The 21,287-nt window shown below is 45.1% G+C and overlaps 1 protein-coding gene across 2 annotated transcripts; it reads left to right on the top strand.

Moving 5' to 3' along the window:
- The first annotated feature begins 10,193 nt into the window (after positions 1–10,193).
- Positions 10,194–17,253, top strand: LOC136450132 (serine/threonine protein phosphatase 2A 55 kDa regulatory subunit B beta isoform-like). Of its 2 annotated transcripts, none has more exons than XM_066450441.1 (14): positions 10,194–10,568; positions 12,400–12,503; positions 12,596–12,691; positions 12,778–12,897; positions 13,257–13,415; positions 13,610–13,701; positions 14,455–14,573; positions 15,159–15,282; positions 15,421–15,544; positions 16,203–16,271; positions 16,379–16,470; positions 16,549–16,626; positions 16,968–17,035; positions 17,115–17,253. In XM_066450441.1, the coding sequence occupies exons 1-14, from the start codon at positions 10,412–10,414 to the stop codon at positions 17,249–17,251; spliced, it is 1,539 nt and encodes a 512-aa protein (XP_066306538.1). In that variant the 5' UTR covers positions 10,194–10,411; the 3' UTR covers positions 17,252–17,253. The 2 variants fall into 2 exon arrangements, with proteins under 2 accessions (XP_066306538.1, XP_066306536.1); XM_066450439.1 differs by having other exon boundaries at positions 13,257–13,418.
- Positions 17,254–21,287: the final 4,034 nt, after the last annotated feature.

Below are 21,287 nucleotides of genomic sequence, written 5' to 3'. Positions count from 1 at the left end.
AGAGTGTGGGACTACGCCCAAGTGTGACACTTGGCTTTGATGGTGTCACGGATGTCGCAGCCGCCTCTGACTCGATGATGCGCGGGGGCGTCATGGGGAAAGCTTGTGCCTTCGCTCCTACCGAAGCTTGGCACCCCTAGTCCGCGGATGGTCAAAGCTGCTGCCGAATGAGTCAGCAGCGCTTCCACCCTTCGGTAGTGCATGCGTGTCAAAGCGATCCCCATTGGTGGTGGTCGTCGGCTGGGATGGCCTGGCGCGACATCGAGAAGCAGAGCTCTTGGCCTGCTATTCGAGGATGACATAAAGAATCTGCCTTGCCTCATGCAGTCACTCATTGGTCTTTGTGTCTGACGTGTCGGAGATGTCCTCCAGCCAGCAGGCGGTGACCGCCATGTTGTAGGCCACTCAGGGGAAGCGCAGGGTGCTAGGAGCCCCCGTGCGGGGGTCATCGTCGTTGATAAGAGGCAGCGCAGCTTGGTGTCATGCAAATTCCTACCTTTGGCGCTCGAGCTTTGCCTTGGCAGCCTCTAGGTCTACCTACCGAGCTCGCAACGGCGGCTGCCATGTTGTAGGCCACTCAGGGGAAGCGCAGGGTGCTAGGAGCCCCCGTGCGGGCATCACTGTCGTTGATAAGAGGCTGTGTGGCTTGGTGTCATGCAAATTCCTACCTTTGGCGCTCGAGCTTTGCCTCGGCAGCCTCTAGGTCTACCTACTGAGCTCGCAAGCGATCCACCTTCTCCTAAAGGTAGTTTGCATGGTTGTGGTGACTCAGGTCCAGCGACGTGAGCTGAGGTGCCTCATCGGCTGGAACCTTGCCATCGATGTTGTAGCACATGCATGGCGAGGAGTAGCAGTCGATGTCGTCAGAGTCAGACTTTGGATTGTTCCCCAAGAGCATCTCGAGGTAGGTGCGCCTTGAGGGGACATCCCCCACGATGCCGGAGAGGATGGTACTCCATGGCACCTCGTGGCTAACAAGGTGCCCCAGCTCCAGCTAGAAGGACGCTGTCGCATTCTAGATCTTGAAAGGCAGGTCCGGAAGGTAGTACCAGAGGCGGTCAACTGGCGGGAAAACCTCGCCGGTGGCGATCTAGTGGTGGATGTTGGCCATCATGTAGAACATCTGACGGTGGTCTGACACAGTGGGGTGTGGACCTAGACCGTGGCGGATCTGCTAGGCCAGGACCTCAAGATCTTCTCTTAGGAGGCCTGGCGGTGGGGTGATGCCGGGGGCTCATTGCCCACCGGTGCGGCCCCATCGAGCAGACGAAGCTCGCTGTAGCAGTCGGTGATGTAGGCTAGGCTCCCAAAGTTGAGGACCTATCCCAGAGCGAAGGCACCGGCTATGATAAAGAACTCACCGACAAAGCGGACACCGTCGTCTGGGGCGGCGCCGCTTGCTTTGGCGATGAGGCGGGTGGCTACGGCCACCGTAGAGCCTGAATCGCCCTTGACGCTACCCTCTACTTGGTGTGCCAACTGTCATGGGATCAGAACCGCAGCAAGCATTGTTGTTTGAGTTGGTGTCAAAGTATGTGTCTGCGGTGGCTCGGGTGGATTCAAGAACACAAGAATCATAGAGAGGACGCAACGGTTTATCCTGGTTTGGGCCGATCGATGTCCTACGTCTAGCAGCTGATGATCCTTATACTCAAGAGCACCGAAAATCGGGAGGTTATAATAGAGTGTACAGGAGAAAGAGAGAGATTTGGTAGGGAGTTAGCTCGGTGCTAATCCTAAGGTTGCCTCATCGTCGGTGGAGCCTTCCCCTCGTCGGAGAGGAGGAAGACGATGGATGCGATCGAGGAGCTCTCGGTGCCCCTTCTCTTGGTAGCTCTGCTCTTGGTGTCGAGCAGGAGCAGATGGATGGTGAGGAATGAAATGATCTATCTGGAATCGTCCTCTCCCCTCTAGGATCCGACCTTACCTCTAGGATATCGCGATAGGTTGGGTACATGGCGGTTTGGGGGTTGAGCCTATGGTCTACCTACGCAAGAGTCTAGGAGGGTCTTGCCTCGGCGCTTTGTGGACCGTGGCGATGTCGTGGAGCCAAAGAAGCCCTAGGCATCATTCGCCTACTCTGTTTTGACACTCTACGTGTCAGGTTGTGTTGGCTTGGACCGGTCTCCCCCAGGTGGACCTTTTGGAGTCTACTTAGTGGCAAAGGAGGTCGGCTCTAGGGACTGACGCGTGGGCCCGGGAGCCCCTAGAGGTCGAGGGAAAGCTTGTCTTCTTGTGTCACGTCCTGTGCGTGACCCTGTCGGGGGAGCGGCCGGCAAGGCCGCACCCAAAGTGTAGTGTCAAGGAGCTCCCGAGCCTCGGTGGCTCGGGGCATGTCTTCTTGTGCCCGGGCCTTGGCTGCCATCGTAGGCCGGGCAGGAACCAAGGGCTGAGTTCAGGTTTCTCGTCGATCGAGAGCCTGGGGCTTGAGCAAGCCCTCAATCCCTGAGCAAAGGCATCGGCATGCTTAGGCTTAGGCAAATTCCTTAGTCTGAGGGTGCGCGCAAGCGTACCAGATGAGTTTAGCCCTCGGGCGATCTTAGGGGGTCGACTGGAGGGTCTCTTCGATCAGGAACCATAGATCTCGAGGCTTAACATACTCATATGTTAGGATCTCGTCACTAGCTCAACTAGTATAGAGAGTAGTGACATAGCCTTTGTGTGCCTAGAGACAATAGCTAACCAAAATTATGGATAGGTGGCTTAAAACCCTATTAGAGCTAGAGCAAAAAGCTTTAATTGCCATTTAGTTATCTAACCAATTGCTCTAGTATTTTGTTGAGAATTTTTATAGGCTACTCACCTCCTCTAGCCATTTAGGACCTTTTAATCGCAAGATCTAACACTTCAGAATCAGTCCAAGACGCATCTAAGAAAGAATATCGTAGTTGCATCGTTGGGTATGGCATATGATGCAGAATCATCACCTCGAGACCTTGATTTCCTCTTCACGACCATCAACGATGAGATCGATGACCTAGAGTCGCTGTCCTTGTAGGGGGCTCCTAGAAGCACCCCTCCCCTTATAGATAAATGCCACAAATTGGCTGCCTATCAAAGGAGAGGGGCCCTAGGCGTGACGACGGTGACGGCAAAGCGAGCAGGCAGGTGGCGGCAGCGACTTTAAAAGATATTATCTTTGACACATGCATAAATGTGAAGGGAAGTGCTGCGGTACTCCCTTTTCTAAAAATGGCATGAATCGCAAAGCAGCCAATTAAAGAAATTAATTATTTTATATTATTTAACAACTGGGTCCCGCCTTGGCCCAGCCCGTCCAAGCCTAGCCCCGATTCCAGCCCATTCGCTCTGCTCCGTTAATCCATCGGAGATGGCGTCGTGAGCAGCAGACGCTCACTACTCCTCACCCTCCTCCCCGACCCCATTTCGTCGTGCTTTGCGGCAAGGAGCTTCGATGGGCTGCTGTCGCCGTTGAGGAAGAAGATGGTGGGCCACCGGCCAGGGGAGGCGACCGTACTCGCCCCGCCACACCACTAGTCACGGGAGGCGACCGCCCGCGCCCCACCACGACACCGGCCACAGTAGCTGCCTATCCGTGCCACCGGCAGACAGAGTGCATGTCCTCCAATTCGTTGGCTGTAACCATCTCGCTGCGGATTGGGGAGCTCGCGTGGCTCCGGGTTCTAGAGCTATCCAGGAACAGGCTGACCGGCGGCATACGCCGGAGCTCCTCCATTGTAGGGGCCTCGTCCGGATGGATCTTAGTGGCAACTTGCTCCACGGCCGGCTGCCCTCAGGCCTCGCGGAGCTCAAGAATCTAAAATTTCACTCATTGTCCGGCAACAATTTCTACGGTGAGATACCTTTCGGTTTGGGCTAGCTGAGGTCGCTGGAATTTCTTAATTTGTCCAACAATTCTCTATAAGGGGAGGTTGTTGTACGTTGATCTTGTGGCACTGCGAAACCACACTATTTTACTGCTTGACAACAACAAACTATCTGGGAGGAGAAGATAACTACTGCTGCCGGTGACGAGTCTAACTATGGAAAGGTAAATCAATAACAATATCACTTTTCTGCAACCGATGATGTCCAATTTAGTAATGTTTGATGTCAAGTATTAAGCGAAACATTATCCTTTTACATTTGCAGGAAGCTGGCAATGTTGGTTATGGCAAGCAAATGTTCAGAAGAACGGCAGATGTTGGGGACCGGTACAAAAAAAATGGATGAGTTATGGAGCATAGCAAATAAGACTTTTGCAAGTGAAGATGAGGCTTTCACATTCTATAATAATTATGCGAGGGACAGGAGCTTCAGTGTTAGAAAAGGAGAAAGTGAGACGTAGCAAGCAGTCAGGGGCAATTTTGTTTAGACGGTTTGTGTGTTGTAGAGAAGGGGAGCGAGATGGCAAATGACTGGACAATGAGGATTACAGCCGTAGACCACGAGCCCTAACTCGATGTGATTGCAGTGTATTACTTGATATTAGACTACACTGATGATCTCGTGGAGTATGGTATGCGAATAATTATGTGGATGAGCATAACCATTGCCTAGCTATGCCTAATGAAGTTCCTATGGTATCACCGAAAGATTAAGGATTTCCATAGATATGAGATCATGTCAATGGATGCTGCAGGAATCCGTAAGTATGTCATAAGAGATGTTCTTCAATGCAAATATGGAGGATATGATAAAGTTGGCATTGTTACTAAGGATATTTACAACTATTGTTCAAAGAACAAGAGGTCAAGAATCGCAGAAGGTGATGCAAGGATAGTTCTAGGTCTCATGCTGAAGAGGAAGAAGAGTAATCCAGATTTTTATTTTGATTATAAAGTTGATGATGACAATCGATACTCAATCTCATATGGACTACCAATCATTTGCTGATGTGGTCGTCTTTGACAGCACTTATCAGATGAACAGGTATAAGATGCCATTTGTCCTATTCGTTGGGCTCAAGCATCACCGCAACATAACGGTTTTTGGTTGTGGCATCATTTGTGATGAGCGCGCTGATTCGTATGTATGGGTGCTCCAAGCATTTCTAAAAGCAATGTGTCAGAAGAAACCACAGTCAGTAATTACTGATGGCGACTAGTCCATGATTAAAGCTATTCGACAAGTGCTTCCTGGTGTAAGTCATTGCATCTGTTAATGTCATGTGGAGAAAAATATTCTGAAGCATTTGCATAGCGACTGCTTGGATGGGTTCCTCACACTTTTGTATTATGCTAGTTCAGAAACATTTGAAAGCTAGATGGAATGCCTTTCTTTCCGAGTACCAGACTATAACAAATAAAGATTCGCTTGCAATGATGTACAAGAATAGGAAACTATGGGCTGCACCTTTTCGATATGACAAGTTTTTCCTGAATATGAAAAGTAACCAGAGAAGTGAAAGTCTCAATTGAAGTTTTCACAGGCACCTGGACATATATATGTCATTACTTGACTTGGTTGAGCACTATGAGAACTGCGTATCGCGCCTTCGTGAAACTGAGGCTGATTATGATTGCAGAGCTTAACAGTCGCTGCCGGTGCCTTTAACAAGACACAATGAGATTGAAGTAGCTTGTTCAGATATTTTTACGGCTGCTAACTTTTATATGTTGCAACATGAATTATTGAAGATTAATGATTACCATATACAAGACAGGATTGTTGCTAATGGACTCATCAAGATATTTTTTAGTACACAATGAGAAGAACAAATCAGTGTTTCTGGTGAACTACTAATACACAATGATATTGTTATTGATTTACCTTTCCATAGTTGGACTCGTCAGCGGCAGCAACAGTTATCTCCTCCTCCCCAGATAGTTCGTTGTTGTAAAACAATGTGATTTCGCAGTGCCACAAGATCAACTTACAGGAACCTCCCCTGATAGAGAATTGTTGGACAGATTAAGAAATTACAGCGACCTCAGCTGGACCAAACCAGAAGGTATCTCACCTCTAAAATTGTTGCTGGACAACGAGAGAAATTTTAGGTTCTTGAGCTCCGCGAGGCCTGAGGGCAGCCAGCTGTGGAGCAAGTTGCCGCTGAGATCAATCTGGACCAGGACCCTACAATGGAGGAGCTGCGGCGGCACGCCACCGGTGAGCCTGTTCTCGGACAGGTCTAGAACCCGGAGCCGCGCGAGCTCCCCAATCCGCGGCGGGATGGTTCCAGCCAACGAATTGGAGGACAGGAGCAGGCGTCGAAGCTCCGTCCGCCGGTGACGCGGACGGGTGCTTCTTACGGACGTTGTCACAGCGGGGTGTGGGCGATCGCCTTCCACGGCCGATGGCGCGGCGAGGCGAGCGCGGGCGCCTCCCCCGGCTGGTGGCTTGGCATCTTCTTCCTCAACGGCGACGACAGCGCTGCCGAATGAAGCTCCTTGCCGCAAAGCATGACGAAATGGGAACGGGGGAGGACGCTCGCGACGCCGTCTCTGACGGATTAACTGAGCAGAGCGAACGGGCTGGACTCGGTGCTGGGCTTGGACAGGCTAGGCCAGGCGGGACAGTTGTTAAATAATATAAAATAATTAATTCCTTTAATTGGCCGGGATTCGTGTCATTTTTAGAAAAGGAGGTACCAGGCCGTTGCCAAATGTGAATGTATCCTTAGTACCACCATTTAAGCTAGAACACCACTAGAAAGGTGTTAGGGCGTGTTTGTTTGCGGGAGTGGGTAACGCGCGGCCACGTTGAGCGAACGCAGCTCCGGGGCCGCGTTCGGGATTTCCCACCGTCCAGTTCAACTTTTCATGTTTCTTGTGGTGGGCGGCCGGCCAACGCGCGTCGGACGCGGAGCGTTTGGCCGGCTGTTTTCGCGTTTGCCGCTCAAACGCGCCGTAGACGCGGAAACAAACAGGCAGTTAGATCATAAAAGGATTTAACACCTTTTTTCTAATGCTCATCGCTTGCATGTTGTAGCAAAGCACGACAAAAAAACATTTATCACATAATTAAGTGCAATGCAAGCAACCATATGCAATGCTCAAACAAATGCATAAACAAACATATGCCCATGAGCCTCCCCCCCCCCCTGGATGCATATTGAGATGAAAATTTTGCTCCCCTTCAATCTTCCAATCTTACTTTACTCTCTTCTCTTTTTTTTCTTTTTTCATTTTTTGCTTTGCACCACTCTCTCCTTTGGTCAATTCTAATTTCCTTTTATTCTTTGTATCATAGCCCACTTTTTTTTTAGAATTACACAGTACAACACATAAGCTCATAACACGCATGCACACTCACCCTATGAATACACGTACGCTAACCTTATCCCTATGAGCACCTCCGAAAAACTGAGCTAGCAGATCATGAGATTCACGAAGTCACCATAAGCGGGGATGTAGCCTACCACAAAAAGCATAGCGCCGCAGAGAAACCAAACATCTGATCTATTATCAGTTCGCTCATGTCCCCTTGACATCAATTGCTAAAAATAAACTTTGTGTCGGAGGAGGAACACTCGATGAAGGTCACTCGAGAGAAAGATAACACTAAAGATTTTAGGAGAATGGTCTGTTTGCATTGTTGTTTTCTTGCTGCACTATATCGTTATCTACTGTCATCGTCTAAGCAGTAGACAGAGCTTCTGCCTTTTGATTCATTGCAGGGCAGGCAAAGGGCATCTGACGTTCTACTGTATAGAAAATGGATTGATGTATATCCTGTCGGTAATTTTTCCTACTCATGCAACATTGCTATCTCCTTTCGTCAGAGATGTGGTAGATGTTGCTTTGCAGACAGCTGTAATCGGTTTGTAAGCCATTCTTATAGATTAATTGACGGCCAATACTTTATCCAAAAGGCCATGACGAAATGCTTTCCTCGCTGCAAACAACAAGGAACCCAACGTCATGATATCGGTGTCCCCCGTACACACGGGCCTACTTACTGTCACGATATCAACTAATCTGTACTATCGCTTTACCAACTTCCACTAAACTATCAGCCTGTTCGGCTCGCCGTAAACGATCGTGTATTATTTACTGCTGGTTGGTTTGGTGTGAGAGAAAAATACTGTTCTGGCTGGAAATTTATTATCGTTTACGACCAAGCGAACAGGAAGTATAACAGTTTATGCATCACAGTTGGATCGAAAATGAACGGTGGAGACATTTTCAGCATGTTTATGTTGCTATACAAACTGATACGACAATGCAAGCGAAACAATGTGTCAATGTCCTGTCGTCCTATAAAATATAAGAACTTCTGTTCCTATAGAAAAAAGAGAGAGGAAAAATAGAACCATCAGCTTCTATAAAATTATCTCAAAATTTGTATTTATACTGATTTTAAAATACTACGTCTAAATAAAGTAGCGTAATTTGCATTGTAGACGGGCAGCGGAGCAACGAAGTCCCTTGGACCGGAGGATGACTAGAAAAGGAATCATCACAAGGCAAATAAGGGCAGAAAGAACAAGAAGATAGGAAAAAGGGAAAGATGCTTTTACATCTGCATCATTATAAAAAGTTTGTAATTACTCTCAAGCCATTAAAAAGTTCGAGCGGTCACAGGTACCACTGGTCCGAACTCTTTTGCCCTCCACGCCATTCCTTCTACATTCTGTTTAGTTTTCACGGTTTGGGAGTCGTGGCACGTGGACCCGCCCAGTAAAATTGTTTAAAATGCCCATGTGTCATAACCCTATCCTCTCGCGCTCACACACAAGGAAAGAGGTGCCGCGCCCGCGCCAGCTCTCTCTGTCACTGTCGCGGCCTCCAATCCCGGCTCCGCCACGGACGCGCTCGACTCCTGACTCCATCTGCCAGATGGCATCTGGGACGCCCTCCCACACTCCTCGATGGACTTGCGGCTCCGTCTGGGACGCCCTCCCACACTCCACGAAGTCCTGGTACATGTGCCACTCCGGGCCGGCGGTGAGCTGCGCCACGTTGGCGCGGCCCAGCCCCGACCTCACGGCCGCCGGGACCACCTTGACGACGTGCACCCCGAAGCAAGCCATCCGTGGACTCCGATATGGTGGTCATCCGCATCCCTCCTCTACGCCCTCATCTGCGTGACGGCGTGGTTGGCCTTGCATTCGTCGCCTGGTGCGCTTCCACAGAGGAGGAGGAGCCTCTGTGTCAGTGGCGGCGGCAACAGCTCTGGCAGCAGGTCGTCCGCCCAGCCGCCCAGGGGACTGTAGAAAGGCGGCCATCGAGGCGCTGCCCACCGTCTCCATCTCCATCTCTTCCCTGAAAGGAAGGAGAACAGACACTGACAAGGAGGAGTGCGCCATCTGCCCGACGGCGTTCGTGGAGGGAGACCAGCTGCGTGTGCTGCCGCGCTGCGCCCACGGCTTCCACTCGACCTGCAGGACGCCAAGGCAGCACCGGAGCCTGCTGCTGCTGCTGTGGGCTTGCTTCCACCTTGGCCGATCGATGGAGCGAGCTTGTCATCCAAATCGATCCACTGATGGAAAATATGGCCAAGGGATCGAGAAGCAACGATGATCGACGTCTTGGATCCGATCCGATACATGCAACATAATAATGTTGTTAATTCATTGGATACAAGCAAGCACGTTGCCCAGAGAGCTCATCGCGCCCGCCATGCGCTAGTAGCCTAGTAGAGCACTGCCACCGTCGTTGTCTTGGATTTTTTTTTCCCTTTTAGTTCTTGCTTGGTTGTTGCTGACTGTCGTGTCCGTGCCTTTTCCCTTGCTGTGACTACAACGTGCAGGTGTGGAGGGGCGTCAACCTGGTCTACGGCGGCGGCGGCATCGACCTCATGGGCGTGATTGCTCAGCTCGAACGGTTCGTGATGGCGGCTTGGGTACCTTGCCGCGCGCTTGCAGTTTCACCTTTTTTTTCACACCTCTTTTGAATACTTTTTCTGATGGTGGAGTATTATTATATGACTATGAATTTCTAGGCTAAGTTATTTACTTACTTTGTGTTTATTAAGTTATTTCATGGTGACATGCAAACAGCTATGTGATGATGAGTGGCACAGGAGGTAAATGCAACTTCATTTAGCTTCTCTAGCCTGAGGGCATATTCATCTTTACGCAGCTTCATTTGACACCGTTAGCTGTAATAGTCGACGGAATGGTGTGGAGGGCAAAAGAGTTGGAACTTATGACCGTTCAAACTTTTTAATGAGTTATGAGTAATTATAAATTTTTATAATGATACACGGCTAAAACCATCGAAAAGAAATCGTTTTGGATTCTTCCCTCTCCGTTGTCGTATCGGCGCGGCTGCCCTGCCCCCACCATCACCTCCCTCTCCCCCGTCTCGCTGCCTCCCTCTCTCCAAATCTCGCTGCCTCCCTCTCTCCATATATCATTGGCCATTCCGCCCGCATGAAACCCCAAACCCTCGCCGGCATCGCCGTCGCCGCAGCAGCGCCCGCGTAGCCCGCCCCTCTCGCCATCTCCCCCCGCCCCCGCCCCCCCGATCCCGCCCGCTCCGCAGCCGATCCCGCCCCGACGACGATGAACGGCGCTGCGGCACCAGAGCGCTCGCCCTCAGCCTCGCCCCCGCCTGCGGCCCAGGCACAGGCGCCGCCGCCGCCCTCCCCGACAAAGCCGCTCGAGTGGAGGTTCTCGCAGGTGTTCGGCGAGCGCAGCGCCGGGGAGGAAGTCCAGGATGGTACCGATCGATCCCTCTTCTCCCTACTCCTCCCATGTCCTGCGCCTTTGCGTCACTCGTCGCTGCTGCTACCTGCTGGATCTTAGTGCTTCTATGCCCCGGAGCTCGGTCGGAGGCTAGGGGCCGTGAATGGGCGCTGCTGGTATGTTGGTTAGAGGGGGTCCTGCTTAGATCGACCCAGGAATCAGTGCTGGCTTTGGATGGGATGCGCTAAATCTCGATGCTTTGGTGCTAGGGATGCAGAATTTACTGCCTTCTGGATCAGTGCAAATATAGTCTTGACTGGTAGATGTGTACCAGTACCTCTGTGCCATTCGGTGGTGCAGTTGAGGCCATCCATAGGTGGATGAAAGGTAGAATGCATACTCCAAGGAGTAATGCTTAGTGCTGTACATGGGATTTCTTGCTACTATGCTGTTGCAATTACATATTTGGCTGGCTAGACAGACCATACTTGCTTTCATTATATATATGTGGTACAAATAGGATCCATGATCATCTAGTTCTGACTCGGTGAGATGGGGTGATGCTGCACATGCTCGTGCTTGTGACACGTAGGGTTATTGAATGCTGCATCGGACGTGGCCACTATCTGACAATTTTTGTCAATGTGAATTGACTAGCGAATTATTCTGGAAAATGATTTCATGCCTTGTATGCATAAACCGGCAATATCATTTTTGGGATGCATGTTGCTATTTCTCTATTGATGTGTCGAGCATACGCTGGTGTGCAGTTGTCTTAGGTTATGTAATATTCAGATAACAATGAACATATATTGGGGAAAAAGATTCTTTTAGTATTATTTCAATAGCCAATTATTTTTCTACTACCCTAATTAGTGGGCTTACTGCACTCAAATCACTATCTCTGAACCCAAGAAGCCAAACTGCATATAATTCACTTATTGCTTTGATTCCTGTGCTTGGTACCATGTTATTGGTAGGTTTATTGGCATAAATTAAACATCTAATGGATACTCTGTATTCATGCATGTCATTTTGCTTGAATTGGTCCCTGGCTATACCAGCAAGCAGCATCTATTAGTGCACCAAAGAAGCCAAACTGCGGATAACTCTACATCTCTACAAGGGTCTGATCCAACTTATTTTATTGATTCCTCATTCCTGTGCTCGACACCATGTAACTGGTACATCTATTTGCATGAGTCGACGCTCTGTGGTTGAGTCAGTCCCTACCTGTACTAGCTATTTGTGTCCTGCTCATCGTCACCTGCATGGATGTTAACTTGGCTTTAGCTAATTGTTCTAAATGATGCCAAATGTTCATGGTTTCTCCCAAGTCTACCATTGTTCTGTTCTAAAGTTTCCTTTTGAAGAATGGCCCCTTCAAATTCTTTGTAGATCCAATTTTATATTGAGGTCTTTGTTGCCCATTGGCCATTGCCTGCATTTACTAAGATTTTTGAACCATGTGAATACTCTAATTCCTCCGCATAGTTTTGAAACTCCTGGTTTCAGTTATTGTTGTCTTCAGAGTCACATCTGAATCACTCACTTTAATAACCTTCACTTAATCTCAGTTAGGCTGAACCTTATATTCTTAATTTTTTTTTCTTCTTCGGGTTAAACTGGTTGGCAACTGTGAACTATCGGATTAAAACATTGCTAGTCATGCTAGCATTTCTTCATTTATGCCTTGGCTTTTAGTGCTGATTTTATTTTTGTGCATCTAATAAGCCATTATGAGTGGATGGTAGCCTGCTACGGTACATGTTTTCCCACTGTTTCTTGTATGCTCAATTGTAGACCATTGTTATTTATTATGTCTGCAAACTAACTTAACCTTTTCTTGCTTTCATTCTCTGCAGTTGACATCATCTCAGCAATAGAGTTCAATAAATCAGGACATCATCTTGCCACTGGAGACAGAGGTGGACGAGTTGTTTTATTTGAAAGGACCGATGTCAAAGATGTATGCATATTGAACTGTACACCAAAGCCTGCAAACTTTTTCCTTCTGTATTCAGATGGCTAAACATATTTTGTTTGTTTTTTTTCCTTTAGCATGCCTGTAGAAAAGATGCTGAGAAAGCTGATTATTCTATCAGCAGGCATCCCGAATTTCGCTACAAAACTGAGTTTCAAAGCCACGAACCAGAGGTATATTCTCGCAAGCATTGTTAAGTGGTATTATGTGTCTTCTGAATTACTTAAAATTTGACAAAATGATGTTGTTATGGAATTAGTTTGATTACCTTAAGAGCTTGGAAATTGAAGAGAAGATTAACCAAATAAAGTGGTGTCAAGCAGCAAACGGTGCATTGTTTCTTCTATCCACAAATGACAAAACAATAAAGTTTTGGAAGGTAAGCATCAGCACTAAATAATTAGGAAGTACCTTATAACCTTTTTTTTCCCTCTCGAAATCATGCCTTAGATTTCTTCAATTGTATTCATGTGGTAAACTTAGAAACCCTGTTCATCTTTGTATGTATTGTAAACTTTAGAAACTACACAGTGCATTTTCATGTGCTACTCATTGATATTTCTTAAAGTATCTGATGTTCAAATTTTGTCCATTTCATCCCAAGGAATGCTGAACTGTGCTTTTTATACCCACCTCATGTGTGCACATAAGAATGCAAGATGCACCACACCAGACATTGAAATATTGTTGTATTTAATCAATCTTTTGTTAGTTTGAATATTAATCCTTGATATGTAGGTCCAAGAAAAGAAGGTAAAAAAGGTATCTGAGATGAATTTGGACCATTCAACTACTCCTGCAAATGGTAGTCCTGGTGGCGTGGGCTATCTGAGCCCATCTCTCTCAAATGGCAATGCTCTAAAACCTGGCGGGCTTCCTTTGCTTCGCCTGCCTGTGGTAGTTGTACTTAACTCAGTTTCATTTATGCACCTTGTGAAAACATATTCTAATTATTTAGAACTATTAAGCTAATTCTTGGAATTTGTGCAGCTGAAAAATGTATTTTAGTTGATTCTATCATCTTTCCTGTCTATGTAACCACCTTTTCTTTTCATAGTTTGTTACATTGACTCAGTCTAACCTGTTTACAGGTTACAAGCCAAGAAACAAGTCTTGCCATGAGCTGCCGAAGAGTATATGCTCATGCACATGACTACCATATAAATTCGATATCAAATAACAGGTCCTGCACATCACTACACCAGTCACTTATATCAACATATGCATTTGAATGTATCGTAGCTAACGTTCAAGGTTTTCAGCTATTGAATTTGGGTATGGAAATTTTAGTTCTAAAATATTTGCTTCCTGAAGATGAAGCCTATTTGCTCTCTCTTTGCACATGACCCGATGCATTTAGTAGTTTTGTAAATCAAGCCACTTAAATTTGACCCTACAGTATGAGTAGATTGTTTGCACTCCCATTGCCAAACCAAAGTTTTGAGCATCCCTTAGGGTCTCTTTGGTTTAGGGTGATCATCTAAGCAAAGTGGTATGTGCCTTGGTGTTCTGATATCCCTCAACTAGTACTCATAGTTGCTAGTTGAAATTGTGTAGTGAAAACCTTTATTACTCTTAATATGATAATATAGTGTATATTTTGTACAATTTATTTTAAGGAAAAATTAAGTCACTCCCCACATGGTATTTTAAGAGTACTCATATTTTAATTTGGTTTACCGCATTTTTCTGTCTTCTGAAAATTCTGTGTTTAGAATATTTTTTTTTGGTGCTTGAACTGCATGGTATATCAGCTGATGTTGCTGATTTGCCACATTATTCTGACTATATTATTAATTGATCACCTTATCTCCCACATTTTTTATAATTAGCTAGTTTTATGTTGCTGATTTGCACCTCATGTATCGTAGCTTAACCTCTGCCATTTTATCTTTTGGGTAGTGATATTTATTCTTTGTAATCTTTATTTCCACAGCGATGGTGAGACATTTATATCAGCTGATGATTTGCGGATAAATCTCTGGAATTTGGAAATCAGCAATCAAAGTTTCAATATTATTGATGTTAAGCCTACAAACATGGAAGATCTCACTGGTATAACTTCCAAGTTCCAAACCTACAAACTATTTCTTAACTGTGCTGATTATGTGTGTGATAGGTCATAGGTGTGAAATAAGAAAATATACTTAAATGAACAAGTTGATTTCTGTATTTTTAATCTTATTGGCGAGCAGTGTGACTTGTACTTCACCAAATCTGACTGAAATTTTATGTGCATAGCACATGTTTGTACGTCTTTTCATATGATTACAACATTATTTTTTTGCTCCCAAATAAAGAGAGACTCTAGTTCAGGGGGAGAGGCATCCAGCTGGCTGCATCCTAGAAAAGGCTAGGAAATGAACCCAAGCTGGCTAGGTGCGACCTACCTGCCTAGCTTGTAAACTCAGGACACTTCCCATTTCCTTGCATGTGAATAACATATTGTTGAACTAAGTTAGTTCTTTGTTTGTTGAAATGGTTGTGTCATGAATGAATGAATAAAGTTGGTTCAAACATGGGGTTTCAGGTCTATTATAGCTTTCCTTTATTGTTTTTATCACATAATCTCTGAATTTCTACTGGTGGCATCTTTGTTGTTAGCTGCTGATAGTTATGCCTTTGTTCTATGACATGCAGAGGTGATAACATCTGCTGAATTCCATCCTACTCATTGCAATACATTGGCGTATAGTAGCTCTAAGGGCTCCATTCGACTTGTTGATCTGCGGCAATCAGCCCTTTGCGACACTCATTCCCAAATGTGAGGTTTTATTTTACACTTTTTATTTCCTATATGTTCAATATACTCTACTTGGAGAATATCAGGTGGATACTGCCCTTATCAATTATCCTAAAAAGGTTTCCTTGTATTTTTATACCTGTTCATGTTTTCTTGTAGCTTTGAGCAGCATGAGGCCCCAGGTTCAAGATCATTTTTCACAGAGATTATAGCTTCAATTTCGGACATAAAGTTTTCGAAGGATGGGAGACATATTCTCAGTCGCGATTACATGACTCTGAAGGTCTGTACATGTAACTTCTGATACTTTAAATATAAATAATTTGCAGCTGACATGGCAAAAAGATGAGACCTTTGTTGTTTTTTTACCACGGTTCCTGTTTTTTCAATAATCTATGGAAAACATCATCTGATTAACTTATTTAATGTGGAGATCTTTCACTCATTGCGTATGCTTCTGCGAGAAACGTTTCAGATTCTCAGTAGAATCACTAGAATCGCTGCCAAATGCCACAAAGAGAAACATTTTAGGGAGAATCACTTGGAACCGATTCTTGTTTTTGTACTAGTCTTGAGAAACACCCAAAACCTGGTTTGGCTTGATTCTAGTTCTAGTTTCAAGAATCCAACGAGCTACCCAAACGGTTCCACAAAGTGATTCTGATTCAGTAGAGAAACGTTTCTAGAGAGAATCTGGAACTGAAACGTTTCTAGGAGAATCCAGATCCCTACCAAACACACCCTTGGTTTCTGGGTCTGCTTGAGATGAACACTTGTACATATTTGCCTTGCATAGACTATTTCACGTGTAATGCTTGTACTTGATATAATGCCATTAGCCACATTATACTATTGCTACCTTTCTCCAGAAACAAACAAATTATCACTGTAAAATTTGTTTCATGTGTTTTTCCAATATTATACTTTGTCTATTATTACAGCTTTGGGATGTTAAGATGAATTCTGGTCCAGTTGCAACATTCCAGGTTCATGAGTATCTAAGGCCTAAGGTAATTTCTTCCATGTTAAGATGAATGATTGGTGGTTCTTTGTGGACAATGAATAGCACATATTTTCACTGGTGCAAACCTGATCCATGTATTGCTTGAAACTGCAGTTATGCGATTTATATGAAAATGACTCAATTTTTGACAAATTTGAGTGTTGTCAAAGTGGTGATGGATTAAGAGTAGCAACTGGTTCCTACAGGTAGTCTCATATGCTTGTTCAGTTGTAATACAGCTTGGCCTCATTAACAGGAACTAACTAGCTATTTGTCATCTTCAGCAACATTTTCCGTGTGTTTGGTTGCGGTACTGGTAGCAGTGAGGCAACAACACTTGAAGCAACTCGAAACCCTACAAGGTAGTGCTACTTTTTAAAGAAAAATGTTGGAAGCAAAACTATTTGACCTTTAAGCATGTCTTGTTTCTTCATGTAAATTGATTTCCATACACCAAATTGTTTGAGTAGCATACATGAGCGTTTGTCATTCAAATGTACTCCCTCTATTCCAAATTATAAGTCGCTTTGACTTTTTTTTTTGGTACATCCATTTTGCTATGCATTAGATATAATAATATATCTAGATACATAGCAAAATGGATGAACCAAAAAAGTCAAAGTGATTTATAATTTGGAACGGAGGGAGTAGTAGCTTGGAACTTGGAACTAATCATATCTGTGTTAACTTTTCTTGTGAACAGGAGGCAGCTCCAGAATCCCACTAGAGCTACCAGATCCCTAAGTACTCTGACAAGGGCAGTTAGACGAGGTTAGCTTCATGCTTTGGCATGTTAGGCTGCAAAAGAATAGTTTTCACTGCAGCTACTAATATTGTAAACCTTATGCAGGTGGAGAAAGCACTGGAATAGATGCCAATGGAAATTCCTATGATCTGAGCACAAAGTTGCTCCATTTGGCTTGGCACCCATCTGAAAACCTAATTGCGTGTGCTGCAGCCAATAGCTTGTACATGTACTACACATAAACAAGCGAAATGAACAGAGCAACAGTTTTTTTGGCGGTTGCTCCTGGTGAGAAAGACACGTTTAGCCCCTGGTGGATTGAAGCCAGGAGTTGCTGGAGATGGTGTATCTTGTGCCAGTCGGATGCAGTTCTTTTCGGTGCCATATAGAGCTGTCCAGAATCCAAGAGGAAGTGACTCGATCATTCCCGGGAAGCAGCTTTGATTCAGATTTTTTTTTTTTTTTTTTTTGTGGGGAAAGGCTTGTCTTTCCCCCATAGGTTCAACAACAACAACAACAACAACAAAGCCTTTAAGTCCCAAACAAGTTGGGGTAGGCTAGAGTTGAAACCCATCAGAAGCAATCAAGGTTCAGGCACGTGAATAGCTGTCTTCCAAGCACTCCTATCTAAGGCTAAGTCTTTGGGTATATTCCATCCTTTCAAGTCTCCTTTTATTGCCTCTACCCAAGTCAACTTCGGTCTTCCTCTGCCTCTCTTCACGTTACTATCCTGACTTAGGATTCCGCTACGCACCGGTGCATCTGGAGGTCTCCGTTGCACATGTCCAAACCATCTCAACCGGTGTTGGACAAGCTTTTCTTCAATTGGCGCTACCCCTAATCTCTCACGTATATCATCGTTCCGAACTCGATCCCTTCTAGTATGACCGCAAATCCAACGCAACATACGCATTTCCGCGACACTTAGCTGTTGAACATGTCGTCTTTTCGTAGGCCAACATTCTGCACCATACAACATAGCAGGTCTAATCGCCGTCCTATAAAACTTGCCTTTTAGCTTCTGTGGTACCCTTTTGTCACATAGGACACCAGACGCTTGCCGCCACTTCATCCACCCTGCTTTGATTCTATGGCTAACATCTTCATCAATATCCCCGTCCCTCTGTAGCATTGATCCTAAATATCGAAAGGTATCCTTCCTAGGCACTACTTGACCTTCCAAACTAACATCTTCCTCCTCCCGAGTAGCAGTGCCGAAGTCACATCTCATATACTCAGTTTTAGTTCTACTGAGTCTAAAACCTTTGGACTCCAAAGTCTCCCGCCATAACTCCAGTTTCTGGTTCACTCCTATCCGGCTTTCATCAACTAGCACTACATCGTCCGCGAAAAGCATACACCAAGGGATGTCCCCTTGTATGTCCCTTGTGACCTCATCCATCACTAAAGCAAACAAATAAGGGCTCAAAGCTGACCCTTGATGTAGTCCTATCCTAATCGGGAAGTCATCCGTGTCTCCATCACTTGTTCGAACTCTAGTCACAACATTGTTGTACATGTCCTTAATGAGCCCGACGTACTTCGTTGGGACTTTATGTTTGTCCAAAGCCCACCACATAACATTCCTTGGTATTTTATCATAAGCCTTCTCCAAGTCAATAAAAACCATGTGTAGGTCCTTCTTCTTCTCCCTATATCGCTCCATAACTTGTCTTACTAAGAAAATGGCTTCCATGGTTGACCTTCCGGGCATGAAACCAAATTGGTTCATAGAGACCCGCGTTATTGCTCTCAAGCGATGCTCGATAACTCTCTCCCATAGCTTCATAGTATGGCTCATCAACTTAATTCCCCGGTAATTCGTACAACTTTGAATATCTCCTTTATTCTTGTAGATCGGTACCAATATACTTCTCCTCCACTCATCAGGCATCTTGTTCGATCGAAAAATATGGTTGAACAGCTTGGTTAGCCATACTATAGCTATGTCCCCGAGGCATCTCCACACCTCGATTGGGATACCATCTGGTCCCATCGCCTTACCTCCTTTCATCCTTTTCAACGCCTCTCTGACCTCAGATTCTTGGATTCTCCGCACAAAGCGCCTATTGGTGTCATCAAAAGAGTCATCCAACTGAAAGGTTGTGTCCATATTCTCACCATTGAACAATTTATCAAAATACTCTTGCCATCGATGTCGGATCTCATCCTCCTTCACCAAGAGATGCTCCCTTTCATCCTTAATGCACTTAACTTGGTTGAAGTCCCGTGTCTTTCTCTCACGAATCCTAGCCATCCTATAAATGTCCGTCTCTCCTTCCTTCGTACTCAAATGTTGGTAAAGATCCTCGTACGCTCTACCCTTTGCCACACTTACAGCTTGCTTTGCAGTCTTCTTTGCCACCTTGTACTTCTCTATGTTGTCCACACTCCTGTCATGGTACAAGCGTCTATAGCATTCTTTCTTCTCCTTAATAGCCCTTTGGACTTCCTCGTTCCACCACCAAGTATCTTTAGCCTCGCGTCCCCTTCCTTTGGCTTTCCCCCATAGGTTCATTTAGATTTAAAGATAAGGCCCTAGTTTGACAACATTTGGGCATCTGTAGTAGATGTTAAGGGGATGACGATGATCCACCGATGTATTCACATGTTGGGCATGGGTTTGTAACTTCAGGGTGGCCGTTGAAACTTTCGATAATTTTATCTTACATACAGATCGACCTTTTTTCCCCTCTTATGTGGGGAACCTTATTTCCGAGGAATGCCAAGACCTTCGTCATGTTTAATGCGAACCCTAGAATAGGTAATATACTCTGTCATTTTATTGTATATACATTTTAAAATAGCTGGAAGTGGTTCTACTGTTGTTTAGTTATTATTAAGTATATTCTTTTAGCACACGCAACATGTTAACATGTCCTTGTCAGCTTTGTCATACCATTTCATCACAGGTTCATCTTGGACTGGAGCCTAAATTGGTGAGTGCTCATTTTACTTTTCTTTTTTCAAGGACGCGAGATAGGGGTACTCGTTTACTTAGCATTGAGCCACCTTACGTCTAGTTTACCTTCATTTTTATTTGACATGTTGGAAGCTTTCCATCTGTCTAAGACGAATCAATTCTTGCATGCCACATATTGTCTGAGATTGCAATCTGGCCTCAAAGGGTGATCCGTGGGGTAGGAAACCTTCTCTTCGTGGTCTCGGATTGCAATCCGGCCTCAAGTGGTCTGTGGTGATCGGTGGGGTAGGAAACAAGTGAAGGGAAGCTTGATTTTGCAGTGGATGTTTGGGGTGTCCATTGCAAAACAAAAGGAACCGATGGCACGGAGAGGTAAGGCCGCGTTGCAGTCGAGGTCTGCTTGATGCATCCAAACTGCATCCATATGAGCCTCATCTCCCCCTAATTCACGAGCCTCTTATTGGGAACTCAAGCAAGGTTGGACTTGTAGTGATCTATAAGTGATTTTGAGAGTTGGGACTCATATCTTATTCGGAAGCTTCCCTATAGCGTGTATACCAGTAGCCTTCGCCTTCACTGTACCATCACTAGTCTTTTGAAAAACATGGCGAGTCTCAAAAGAAAACATAAAATTGAGACAGGGGAAGAATGTTTGGGTTTATCCCAAAGTAACACAGAGGTTTGTCCCTAAAACTTTAAGAAAAGTTCATAAAAAATATCTATTATATTCTTGTTTGATGCTAGAGAAAGGTAAATAAATATGTTATCAAAATATATATTGTAAATAATGTATTTGTTATTTAAGAAATTTTGAAACTTGGCACATCCTTAGTGCATACTAATACGTACGTGCAAAAGTTAGAATTCAAACACGCAGTTGAAAATTCATACGAAACTGACAAATTTTAGGTTCATGTGCGGCTTTTAGTCCACATGAACCTCATATTTGTCATTTTCGTATGATTTTTTTCTAGTTGGAGTTTGCATCTTGACTTTTTTGTATGAGTACATACTTGTATGTACTATGGATGTGTCAAGTTTCAAAAAAAAAATTAAATACCCAAGTACATGTTTTGAATTGGTTAATGTTTCCACCCAAAAGGTGGTTTCGACAGTATATTTTGCCACCTAATAGTGGGTGGCAACACCTTGTGCAGACGGTCGTGTTATAGGTCGACCAGGTCGGCACGCAGCCAGGTCGACCAGGTTTTCTGTCCTTTCGCATATATGGGCCCGCTTCTATGTTGTTCCTCATGCTTGCACTGCTTTCTCAAGTAAAGAAAATTGTAAGTGCAATCAAGCCTTATTGTGGGTTTTGGCATTGATGACCACTAAATTAGAGGACTAATGAGATT

The sequence above is a fragment of the Miscanthus floridulus genome, chromosome 5, assembly GCF_019320115.1.
Source record: "Miscanthus floridulus cultivar M001 chromosome 5, ASM1932011v1, whole genome shotgun sequence".
Lineage (NCBI taxonomy): Eukaryota > Viridiplantae > Streptophyta > Magnoliopsida > Poales > Poaceae > Miscanthus > Miscanthus floridulus.
This window is presented reverse-complemented; position numbering and strand designations above follow the sequence as displayed.